General features: G+C 53.6%; 4 protein-coding genes across 4 annotated transcripts; 1 reads left to right on the plus strand and 3 right to left on the minus strand.

Annotated features, from left to right (window-relative positions):
* Positions 1-1,496: 1,496 nt before the first annotated feature.
* On the minus strand, positions 1,497-4,085 carry ALG9 (dolichyl-P-Man:Man(6)GlcNAc(2)-PP-dolichol alpha-1,2-mannosyltransferase; the record flags this gene model as incomplete). The annotated part of the gene is made up of 8 exons (XM_076637351.1): positions 1,497-1,760; positions 1,842-2,312; positions 2,393-2,860; positions 2,926-3,227; positions 3,300-3,459; positions 3,539-3,693; positions 3,830-3,936; positions 4,027-4,085. The coding sequence occupies 8 exons, from the start codon at positions 4,083-4,085 to the stop codon at positions 1,497-1,499; spliced, it is 1,986 nt and encodes a 661-aa protein (XP_076497898.1).
* A 180-nt stretch (positions 4,086-4,265) lies between these two features.
* Positions 4,266-8,465, plus strand: BDY24DRAFT_384401 (uncharacterized protein). Its single transcript, XM_076639807.1, has 22 exons — positions 4,266-4,463; positions 4,584-4,606; positions 4,678-4,717; positions 4,801-4,813; positions 4,891-4,985; positions 5,079-5,206; positions 5,283-5,349; positions 5,425-5,697; positions 5,770-5,955; positions 6,034-6,159; positions 6,241-6,361; positions 6,441-6,568; positions 6,650-6,777; positions 6,844-6,951; positions 7,034-7,091; positions 7,165-7,302; positions 7,388-7,508; positions 7,586-7,670; positions 7,763-7,842; positions 7,916-8,043; positions 8,114-8,170; positions 8,258-8,465. The coding sequence occupies exons 1-22, from the start codon at positions 4,426-4,428 to the stop codon at positions 8,289-8,291; spliced, it is 2,175 nt and encodes a 724-aa protein (XP_076497899.1). The 5' UTR covers positions 4,266-4,425; the 3' UTR covers positions 8,292-8,465.
* Positions 8,466-8,510: 45 nt separating this feature from the next.
* On the minus strand, positions 8,511-8,841 carry BDY24DRAFT_413952 (uncharacterized protein; the record flags this gene model as incomplete). Its single annotated transcript, XM_076643246.1, has 2 exons — positions 8,511-8,598; positions 8,690-8,841. 2 exons carry the CDS (start codon positions 8,839-8,841, stop codon positions 8,511-8,513), a joined length of 240 nt encoding a protein of 79 aa, XP_076497900.1.
* Positions 8,842-9,204: 363 nt separating this feature from the next.
* Positions 9,205-11,459, minus strand: BDY24DRAFT_384408 (HVA22/TB2/DP1 family protein). Its single transcript, XM_076639808.1, has 4 exons — positions 11,082-11,459; positions 10,776-10,989; positions 10,396-10,551; positions 9,205-10,287 (listed from the first exon to the last, which is right to left on the minus strand). Exons 1-4 carry the CDS (start codon positions 11,114-11,116, stop codon positions 9,538-9,540), a joined length of 1,155 nt encoding a protein of 384 aa, XP_076497901.1. The 5' UTR covers positions 11,117-11,459; the 3' UTR covers positions 9,205-9,537.
* Between the last annotated feature and the right edge of the window lie 176 nt (positions 11,460-11,635).

Here is an 11,635-nt window from a genome sequence, read left to right on the forward strand (position 1 = left end):
GGAGACTTTGATGATGAAGACGGAGTTGATAGAAGGGAGAGAGAAAAGGGACAGAGAGGGAGAGGGCGGACCTTCGCTCGCGTTTTTCCTTTGCTTGCTTCGTGGGCTTGCTTGATGCGTGGAAAGATCGAGGGGGAGCATCAGATCCTCCGCCCGGGCTGGTGGAATGCCCGTTTTTGAAACTGTGCCCCTCGTGGCGACGGCTCAATTCTAACCGGAAGGAGAGACGCGTCTCGCATTTTTTGCCCTCTCCCTCTCCTCCTCGACCAGCAAGGAAAGGATCGTTTTCTCAAGCTTCAGAAGATACTCGCTCGGCCCTTGCCTGTCTACTCCTTAATGCCCAGGATTCGATCTACAGCCCATGAAGAGCGAGAGGAGGAAGAAACCGGAGCGCGCGCTCTTCAGCTTCCCCTCGTTGGTTCTCCTCTTTTCTGCTCCCTTGTTTGTTTTTTGGTCCCTCCCTCTCCTTGCCCCCTGCGGCGGCCTGAACGTCTCAGCTTGAGTTCTGCAGCTCCGCTCGAGAAGCAAACAGGGCGCGTCTTCGTCGCACTCTTTTGCCCTCCTCTCTCTTCTCCTTCTTCTTCTTCTTCTTTTCTTCTCTTGAAGACTTTGAGCTGCTTGCCTGTTCAACCCTCAAACAGAGCGCAGAACATACACGAAGGGGAACGAAGGGTCTCGGCCAACTCGGGAGAATCGAGCCTGGGGGAGAAGAAGCAAAAAAAGAATGGGGAACGAACCGCGCGCCTGCGTTCCCGTCTTCTGTTTCTGTTTTGGATCCGAACGCTCACTCGTTTGGTCCCTTGCTCTCTCGACTGTTCAGTACTCTGTGAACGGAGGGTATACACATGCTCGCCTCGTCTCAGCCAGCTGCGCCCTGTAGTGAGGAGGGAGGAAGAAGGTTTTGCGTTTCGAAAAGAGAGAGCCCCCTCGCCTGTTCCTCCATATTTTTTCATTCTGTCTCGTTTCGTCTCGCATCTCGGATCTCGGATTTTTGGGACATCAAGCAAATTCGTCAAGGTTCAGAAAGACCTTCCCTCTCAACTACTGATATCTATAAGACAGATTGAGTCCTGTCTCGGGACTTGAGGAACGAGTGAAGGGAGGGGAAGACGCGTCTCACTCACTCGCTCTCCGTTCGTCGCGGAGGGGGCCAAAATACATGCCAATAGAAAGGTTTTACTAATACTGCTCTCGCTCGGTCACCATGCTGACCTTCTTCCTCCCTTTGATCCCATTGTATTCTTGGAACGGAGGGGTCATACTAGTACTGATGTCGGCAAGAACGAGGAGAAGAGAAACCCGAGCTCGAACGAGGAAAGCGAGGGAGAGACGCCGTGTTTTCCTCCTTCACGCTCGTTCAGGCGAAAGTAGAGCATGCGAGCTATATAATAGTACATACAAAGGTTGACATTTCCTCCCTCCTCTCCCTCCTGCTCCTCCTTTTTCTTCTAAATTACTTGTAGGTGAAAGCGAAAACACGACGCGTTCGAATCCGTTTATCGACCCTCCCTTCCCTCTCTCCTCGCCAGCAAGCAGAACTCTCCCCATCCCAACCTTCCGTTGTTCCCCCACCAGCTTCCAGGTACCCAGAAGGCTCGGAAGAAGGATTTGGAGTTTTGAGCGTCGAGGAAGGGAGCGCAGAGGAGCGGCTCCCAGCTTTTCGTGTCGAGGACGTAAGGGGGTTCGAGGGAGTCAACGGCTGGGATGGGTCGGAGAGGGAAGTGAGAATCGAGGAGGTAGTGGCAGGTTGAAGGGTCGACCTGGGGGAAAAAGAACGAAAGCGGTCGAAAGGTCAGCACTCGAGAGGAAGGGAAGAGACGAAACGAGAGAATCGAACTCACGTATTGCGAGCTCTCCTCCTCGTTCAAATCGTTCAGTCCCTCGGTAGCCCATCTCGTTCCCTCCCTCCTCCACCAGCCATTCTCTGTCTTCTCACTAGGCTTCCACCTCCCAGGCAAAGCTCCATCGAACTCGCTCTTGATCCACCTCACTTCAATCCCGTCGGGAACCAACCAACTTCCCGTAAATCGATGCCACTCCTTCCCGTAGCAGAGTCGAAGACCTTCTCCGTTGTTGAGATCCTTGATAGGCGAGAGATCCCACTCGTCCCATTCGTTGGTTCCGTTGTGCTGGATGGGGATGTGACCGAGGGAGGTGAGGAGGGAAGGGAGCTCGACGTATTCGAGGTGGTAGGAGGTTCGAAGGGGAGCGACGTAGTAGGTTTGGATGGCGAAGATTCGGGACATGGAGAAGATCATGGTGATGACGATGGTGACGAGAGTGAAGTAGCCCATGAAGTTGGTTTGGGTAGCCTGGAGGGAACGAAGGAAAGAAGAGACGAAGTCAGCGCGACGCGTCGAGAAGAGCGACGACGGAGAGATCTGCGACTGACCTGGTAAGACGACTTCTTCACCCTAGCGTACCCATTTTCGATCCATCCTCGGGTGAGGAACAAAGCGATTCCAGCGTTGAGACCGACGAGAGGGTAGGCTGGCCACATGAACCGCTCCTCTTTGTGCGCCTGAGCGCTCAACACTCCCAACCAGAGGTACAACCCGCTCAACCTCAGCACGACGAGAGTGTAAGGACTGGTCTCTCCCTCCTTGGGTCTACGTTGAGACGATCCGAGTCGCTTGTAGTCGAACATGTAGGTGAGGGCGAGGGCGGGAAGGGAGAGGAGGGAGAGAGGGAGGAGGAAGTTGAAGTTGAGGAAGAGGTTGTAGAGGTAGAAGGTGGTAGGTTCGGTTCCGTAGAGTTCTGGAGATCCTCCAGTGGTGGAAAAGAGGTTGTAGAGGACGATGTTGAGAGCGGGGAGGGTGGGTCGTCCGTACGCGTAGGAGTCGACGAGGAAGATGGGGACCTGGAGTCGAAACGAGGATGAGTTTCGCTCTGGCTTCGTGTTCCAGGATAGAAAGAAAGACTCACGAAGATCAAGCTCGAAACCAGACCAGCTCCCACCAACCTCTTCACCCTGCCGAACCTCCAAGCCATCCTGGCGCTCGAGTCCGAGCTGAGAATGTCCTTGCCTCCGATGAAGAGCTCCTCGAAGACGAACGGGAGAGCGAGGAGAAGGGAGAAGGGCCAGGCGAAGATGGCTCCGAAGGCGAAGAAGAAAGTAGCGAGGTAGACTCGACGAGTCGATCCAGGTCCGTCGGAGGAGGTAGGCTTGAGGTAGAAGGAGTAGGCGAGGAGAGTCGTGTGCATGGTTGTCGACGAGGGGAGGAAGGCTGGAAGGAGAGACGCGAAGGGACGTCAGCGATCGACTTGAGGGACGCCAGTGTAGTAGGAACGAAGCTTACCAGTCGAAGCGTTCCACATTCCTGCCGAGAGAAGCATTCCGAAGAGGAAGTATCGACCGACGCGATCGTTGACGTTCTCGACGACGGCTCGATAGAAGCGAGCCTCGACGAAGGAGCAGATGAAGGCCGAGAGGATTCGAACACAGAAGAAAGCTTGTCTCTGTGGGAAGGGAGGAAAGGTGAAGAGCAAGGTGAGCTTTGCGAGCTGTAGAGGGAAGAGGGGGCAGAACGAGACGAACCTTTCCGAGGTTCATCAGGTACGGAACGATCTCTGCTGCTGGCAAGTAGGTTGCGACGTAGGCCCAGCTTCGAATAGCGTACTGAGGCGAGAGCTCCCAGGTCTGGAAACCAGTTCCTCGAGAGAGGTAGTGCAGAGGTTCCCAGAAGTTGAAGACTGGAGGAAGAGGAGGGTGACGTTGACCAAAGAGAGAAGAGGGAAAGAGGGAAGGTGAGCTCGAATGAAAACAGCTCGACCGTTGTTTCTCTCCCTCCGTCCTTTCCTCTAGAGCTACAAGATATCCAAGACGTACCTTCATCGCAGTCGCTGATTCCTGTGTACATGGCAGCCGTGAATCGAACAAAGATGAGGACTCTGAAGGCGAGGGAGAGGGAAGGCGTCCATGGAGGTCGAGCGGATCTGAAGCAACGACCAGAACAAGAAAGAACGCCGACAGATCAGCTTCTGATTTGTCAACTCAGACACAGGTAGACGGAAGAGGCTACGGACCTCCTAAGCTGATCTACGAGAAGACCTGTGTGTCTATCTATCCACCTCTTTGGCTTCATCTCGTTCCCCAGGCTGTCGAGCTCCTTCACTTTATCTCTGTTCCCTCCTCTGAACCGAATGGTTTCGTGTCCTCCTCCTAGAGTGGTCGAGTACGACATGCTGAGAAAGTAGAGTGAAGAGAAAAGGTCGGGAAAGACGAGAAGGAAGCGGTTGGGAGCTGAGTGAGCTCTGAGTCGAAAAAAAAGGAGGGGAGGGGAGCTCGGGGACTTCTCGTCGGTCAGCCAAAGGGTGAGCTCGTGCCGAAACTGGCTCTCTGCTCTCAACGACGACCCCGTTTCGGTCAAAGAAATACCTCAGCTCAGACATCATCATCTCCAATCACCAGTTCCGACTCTATAGATGGATTCGCGCTCGAAGGTGACAGCAGAAACACCTCAGTAAGTCGTCTCGAGCTCAGCCTCCCCTTCGTCGGAGGATCCTCGCCTCCCCACGACTTTGAGCTCGTCTCTCTATCCTTCCTTCCTTCGCTGACTTGGATTTCCATGTGGCCTTTCCAGATCGAGAAAGATTTCATTCACTAGTGAGCTACTTCTCGATGTCTTTCGCGGCGAACAGGAGGGAGCTCTAACGAGCTTCATCTCCTCGGTCCAGTCCTTTCAGCCGAAGGGCTCATCAAGCGCGACTACTTTTCGTGAGCTAATGTTCCCTTGCCGTGCTCTTCTAGATGGCTCGCACCTACTGACGGGATGTGAGCTGTTCTCTACAACGTTTCAGAGCTCCAGATCCTGTCAGTCGTTGAGGAGAGGAGATCGCCGAGAACGAGCTCGAGCTCACCCTCCCTCCTCCTTCCCTCCTCCCCCTCAGATGGTAACTGTGAGGGTCGACGGCGAGCTCGTCCTCACTACAGAAGTCGCCAAGAAGACTGTCAATCCGATCTGGACCGATGCGAGCGTCGTCTTGTGCGTGCATCACTCGTTCTCAAAGAGACGACGTCCTCCCCCTCCTTTCTCGAGTCTCTCCTCTCACGCCCGCTCTTCCTTCCCTTCTCTCAGTACCCTCGCTCCCGAATCAGCTGTGGTCATCGATATCTTGGACTTCAAGAGGCTAGGAGGCAAGAAAGCTGCCCATCCCTCGCTGGGGAAGATCTTCGTTCGATCTTGGGATCTCGCTGGACTGCAGGGTGAGCTCAAACGTCCCTCCAACCTTCGGCTCTCTTCTGCGAGGACTGATTTTTTCGTGATGTGTTCTACATGCAGCCGTCGTCGTTAGGGACGTTCAGAGGTCGTCGGATATCCACGAGGCTCGAGGGAAGCTCAAATTCCAGTGAGTCTCTGCCGGGAAGAGTTCGACGCGTTCGACCCGTTTTCTCGCCGCACTGACTTTCTTTTCTTGTTACAGCTTCGAACCAGCTCCAGAACCGCCTCCATTAGCTCCTGTCACACCTCCACCCTCTCTACCTATCTCCAGTGACTCATCTAGCTCCTATACAATCACCAAACCCAGCAAACCATCCCTCTTCGCTTCGCCAACGTCGTCCACTTCTCCTCTCCCAAACTCGACGCGTTCCATCTCATCCGCTTCACTTCTCCCCTCAAACTCCAGTGGCTTTACCAACAGAGTAGCATCAAACGGACGGACTATCTACGTCTCACCCGTCGGAACAACACCTCGGTTCGTTCCCTCTCTTTCTCATGGTCGTAGACTGTCCGAACTGACGCTGATCGGTTTCCCTCTGCTTCTCAGCATCGTCCCTTTCACTGGCCGCTCTTTCTCCTTTCTAGCAGGTCGTCCTTCAAATCCAGCTTCTCAGAACAGCAGCCCCTACGGAGCCGTCACTCGACGAATCGCCAGCGCTCCTCGAACTCGACCTGAACCACCGGCAAGTTGGTCTGCACGATCGACATCGGCTGGTAGAGAGTTCTTTCTTAGGTGAATACTAGTCTACTGAGCTCTTCGTACTCGTCTTCGCTCTCTCTGACCTTCTCTCTCGCCTCACTGACCTCACAGATCTGCGTCCGACGAACCAGTCGATCCGCCTGCCGGAGACCTACCTCCTGGATGGGAGCTTCGTTTAACCAAGGACTCAAGGGTCTACTTTGTTGATCACAACACTCGTACTAGTAGCTGGATTGAGTGAGTCCCGTCCTTTCTCTCTCATCCTTTCCCTCCTCCTTCGACGCGACTGACTCGCATCTTCTTTCGACGTCCCTTCAGCCCTCGACTGCCCGAATCTGATCCCGACCTGGATCAGTTCCAAGCTACTCTTCGTAGAAAAGTTGTTTACTTCCGATCTCAGCCTGAGATGAAGGGACTCCCTGGTCGGTCGATTCTCAAAGTCAGTCCTCGTTCTTGTCTTTGCATTCCTGCTCTCCATTTCTCGCTGGACCTTTCGAACTTTTCCCTCCTTACCTCAGATCTCCAGAGCAAACATTTTCGAAAGCTCTTACGACGCCATTATGGAACTGGAACTCGACGATCTTCGGAAGGACTTGAGGTTCGCTTTCGACGGCGAGGACGGTCTCGATTACGGAGGAGTCTCGAGGTCAGCAGCCTTTCTATTTTCCTTTGCGTCATCAAGCGAACTCCCTAATTCAGTCTCTGACTTACTTTTCGTCTTCTCCAGAGAATTCTTCTACCTCCTCGGCAACGAAATCGCCAACCCGATGTACACGCTCTGGCAGAACTCTTCGACCGACAGCTACAACCTTCAGATTAACCCCGACTCCGGCATCAACCCTGAGCACCTCTCTTGTTTGTGCTCCTCACCCGTATCTCGAACATTAAGTTCGAACTCAGACTGACTGCCTGCCCCAACAGACTTCAAGTTCACCGGACGCGTCCTCGGAATGGCCGTCTTTCATCATCGGTTCCTCGATTGTTACTGGGTTCGAGCGTTCTACAAACAGATGCTAGGCCAACCTATTGGTGAGTCTGGAGCTTCCTCGGCGAGTAAAGGTGCTTCAACCACAAACTGATCGTTTCTGTTCTCGACGACGACGATCAACAGTTCTGAAGGACCTCGAAGGGGTCGACGCTGAGCTTTATCGTGGACTACTTTGGACTCTGTGAGTCGACTTCATTCTCATCTCTTCGGCTTTGTGTAGCTGATGCTAGTTCTTCTCGAATTCGCTTTTGAAGTGAGAACAAGCTCGACGGAATCATCGACGCGACTTTTTCCGTCGAAGAGGAGCATTTCGGTCAACGTGTCGTCGTTCCTCTCGTCCCTCATGGAGAGGATATAGCTGTGACAGACGATAACAAGCAAGAGTATGCTGAGTGGGTCTTTGTGTCCTCTGCAGCTCGTTTCCATCCGTCTCCTGATTCGAGATAAAACTGAGCTTTCTTCCACGTCTTCACTCAGAGCCCTCGCCAACCACCGAATTGTCAAACGAGTGGAGAAACAGTTCAAAGCATTCCTCGAAGGTTTCTCGGAGGTCATACCTCCGAGGTCTATAGATCTGTTCAATCCGATGGAACTCGAAGTGAGCTCTGGATGTTCTTCGACGGCTGTTCTTTCACGAGCGACGAGCGCTGATTATTTTTTCTTGTTTCGCATCAGCTTCTCATTGGAGGTCTCTCGGACATCGACGTCGACGATTGGAGGGAGAACACTGCCTATCGAGGTTATTTGAAGGAAGAGGAAAGTGAGTCGAGTCGTCAACGTTCTCCTTTCATCTTTCAATCTCGTCGTCTTTCACACTGACGCATCTTTCCCTTCTTTTGTTCAACCTCGTAGTCATCCAATGGTTCTGGATTGCCGTCGAAGACTGGTCGCCTGAGAAGAAGGCGAAGCTCCTTCAGTTTTGCACTGGAACGGTTCGTCTCGCCTTCTCCCTCGTCGTTTCCCCTCGCCGTTGAAGCTTACCCTGCTCGGTTTCTTTCTTCTCAGTCTCGGGTACCTGTCAACGGATTCAAGGATTTGCACGGCTCAGACGGACTTCGAAAATTTACCATCGAGAGGACGATTTCTCCGGGTCAGGTCACGGAGCTCCCTCGCTCGCACGCTTGCTTCAACAGGTCAGCCTTCACTCTTCCCTCCCGAGAGTACCGTATACTGAGCTCGCTCTTTACTCTTCCCTTGACCTAGACTCGATCTACCTCCCTATGAGAGCTTCGAGATCCTGGTCGAAAAACTCACCCTCGCGTCGGTTCTTCCTTCTTTTCTCCGTCCTCTCGAACTCTCGAAGATTCCCAGCTGACCGAGAGCTCCTGTAACTTCCTGTTTCCACAGCATCGAAGAAACCAGCGGATTCGGACTCGAGTAGGAAAGATCTGGTCCTCTCTCGAACGCCGCGTCCTGTGACTCGAACGCGTCGCCGTTTTCTCCCCTCTCAGTTTATGTCACACTTCCCTCTCTAAGCGAACATCTCTCTCGCTCACCCCACATTGTCGATTACTGTCATCTCTATACTATGGTATCCCTTCCTCTCCCTCCCTGAACTCAATCTCACCGCGCGTCCGACCTCTCCGGCTTCCCACACCTCTTACAGTCTTTTCTCGTCGTCCCAAGCTGTGGAGGCTGATTCCCAAAGGGACTGAAAGGTAATCAAAGCCTCTTCAGCGACCTGAGATCTACATCGAGACGAAAGGAAGAAAGTGAGAGTCTCACCGTCGCTGGAGAGCGTGCTCTTTCAGTTCTCTCCTCTTCTTCTCCTTTTGGTACTCCTGATGCTCGATGTAATCTCGATACGAAGGCTGGTCTGGAGTCTCGGCTCGGAAGTAGATGGCGTTGAGAGGGAGACTGGCAGCGGAGACCGAGAGTGAAAGGATGGACGCGATGAAAGTGAGAGAGGCGAGCAGAAGGAGAAAACGCATGGTGGTTGGTGGAGGAGAAAGGGGAGACGAGAGGTTGGCCCTGTCTTCCCTTCGATCCTTGGAGCAGAGAGTGGCGGGATAGAGTTGGACGAGGTTGATTCTTGGAACGAGAACGAAGCAGAGGCGGATTAGTTCGAGATGATCAGTCTTTGCAGCCTTCTTCTTTTTGAGATACTGGGATTTGGAAAATTCATCCTGCTTCTTTGTCTGTCCTTAATTACGAAGGAACGAGCCGAAGGACGAGGGCAAGAACCGTTCGACGAAAGAGAGGCGAACCTTCCTTTCTCCCGACGCGTCGCGACTCTCCTCTTCGTTCCTTTCGAACACAATGCGCTGCGCTCGTATGGTCGTCGAGAAAAACAGAACGTTCAGAGGTCCATCAAAGAAGAAGTGGGAAGAAGAGGTAGCGAGAGCGAACAACATAGAGAGTAAGAGAGCGGAAAGCGACGGGGCATGGCGTGAAAAAAGGAAGGAGAAGGAGAGTGCTAGAGACAGTTAAAAAGGTGAAAGACGATGGTAATACAGGGTCGAGGTAGCAAGAAAGAAGCAAAGCGTAAGGAAGAAGCCCAACTATCGAAAGAAGGACCGTAGAGACGTCAAGGTTGACCGAGGAGAGAGGGAACGAAAGGAACGAGGAACGAAAGACTAGGCTGGAGCGAGCCTCTCCTCCTCGACTGAACGACACACTCCAAGTCCTCAGTCCCTCTTCTGAACCTTCTGGTATCCCTGAGGAGATCCTCCCCATCCGAACCATCCTCCGGCAGGCGCATTCCCTCCTCCAGCTCCAACTCCAGCAAATCCACTCGCGTCGTCGTCGATCTCGTCCCTTCCGATCTGCTCGTACGCACTCTGACCCAACCAAGGACTTTCCGACCTGGATCCTCCCCCTCCATCGTCACTGCCGTTTCCTCCATCGTTCGCTCCTCCTCCGAATCCGTGAGGAGGAGAGGCGAGAGCAGCGAGTTCGGCTTCGAGTTGAGCTCGCCTGGAACGGATCTCCCCCGTCGAGAGAGGTCGATTGTTGGATCCCGATGCGAAGGCTGAAGAGGAGGAAGAAGCGGTTCCGGGAGGGGAGGGTTGTCGAGCTTCGAAGGTGGACGTGCTTCCAGGTGTCGAAACGGCTCGTCGGCCAGGAGCGGCGGAGAGGTGAGCTTGACCTGCTGCGATAGCGATGGGTGCGTATTGAGTGACGAAGGATGCAGCGTAGTTGTAGGCGGAGGAGTGGGCTGATGGCTGGGACTGTTGGTGTTGCTGAGGGTAGGTGGGGAAGGACGAGGTGGAGGAGGAAGCGTGTTGGGAGACGGTGACTGTCGGGGCTGAGTTGGAGGAATGGAGCGAGGGAGGGACGGCTACGTTGTTGGGAGAGAGATGTGGAGAAGGGTAAGGGTGGAAGGACTGGTCGACGGATTGGGTAGATGAGGGAGCGGGAGGAATGAGAGACGAGAGCTGGAGAGAGGGAGAAAGAGGAGAGGGGGACGCGAACCGATGGGTCAGCTGATGGTCAAAGAGAGGAAGGCAGGAAGGTGAGATCGCAGAAGATGAAAGTATACATACGTTGAGTCTCTCCCTGGCTTGGTTCCAAACGTAGGTGATTCCCCTAGAGATCCATCCTGAAGCCATGTATCGAACGTCCCCGAGGAGAGCATCGACGTCTCGTTCGTGAGAAGTGAAGAGCGGCGAGAGGTAGTTTCGGTAGACGTAGGTTGACCCCTGAAGCACGAACGATCACAGAGGAGTCAACGGTCAGTCTGTGAGCTCAGAAATCTTCCTTATCGAGAGAGAAAGCCGAAAGAAGAACGGGTGGAGCTCTTGAGAGGAGGGAGGGAGAGAAGGTAGGTTGCTCTCCCTTCCTTCCCTTCGTTCAAGAGCTCATCGCCGTCCGTTCTCTCCTGTTTTCCACCACCCAAGGACACGATAAGAAAGCCATCACTCACCTCTGTCTGAGGAGCTACCATCCACAACATGATTCCTAGCTTGATCTCTGAGTAGAAGGGAATCCAAGCGACGATCCATCCGACCGCTCCTTCAGCTCCGGTCAAAGCTCCCACGACACACCAGTAAACGAGCCATCGTTCAATCTGAGGGAAGTCGTTCGTAGTGATGGACTTGTAGGACGCATAGGAAGGGTAGGCAAAGGCAGCGATGTTGCTGGAAAAGGGAGAGAACCGTCAGCTGCTGTGGAAAGCGAGGGAGGGGAGGAGGGAGGGTGGGAAGGCAAGGTGGAGGGAGAGATAACGAACCAGACTGAACGAGAGAAGAGACCTAGAAGACCCATGGTTAGGAAGGAAGGAAGTTGTGGCGATGGTTGAGTAGAAGAAGAGAGTGGGTGTTGTGGAGGGTGAGTTGGATTCTGAACGTGGAAGTTGTGAAGTGGGTGTTGATGGAAGGAGAGTTGGAGATTTTGAACGTGGAAGTTCGGAGAGAGGAAGGCAAGACGACTCTCAGCTTCGACTCAAGCGAACCGATCTGGCTGCCGAGGAGAGACCAAGGTGCCTCAGATTTTTTCGCAGTGAGGCGAAGGATCAGAACTGATGTTGGAATCGAGCGAGCGGGGGGAAGGGTTCAGAAGCAAGTCAGGATCAAAGTCTGCAAAATCTGAGGAAGTGATCGCTCTTGAGATTTGCGACGCGTCGTTCTCCAAGAGGTCGTTCTGTCTTTTCTCGACAGAGGCTAGATTTTAGCCGACCAATTCATCACGTATCTTCACATTGAGCTCTGAAAGTGAGACCTGGGACGTCTCGGGCCTCATCTTACTGCCTGAACGGCTTCAGCCCACCTCCGTTCCCAGTCCCTC

The sequence above is a fragment of the Mrakia frigida genome (genome assembly GCF_051309035.1).
Source record: "Mrakia frigida strain ATCC 22029 unplaced genomic scaffold BDY24scaffold_10, whole genome shotgun sequence".
Classification (NCBI taxonomy): Eukaryota; Fungi; Basidiomycota; class Tremellomycetes; order Cystofilobasidiales; family Mrakiaceae; genus Mrakia; species Mrakia frigida.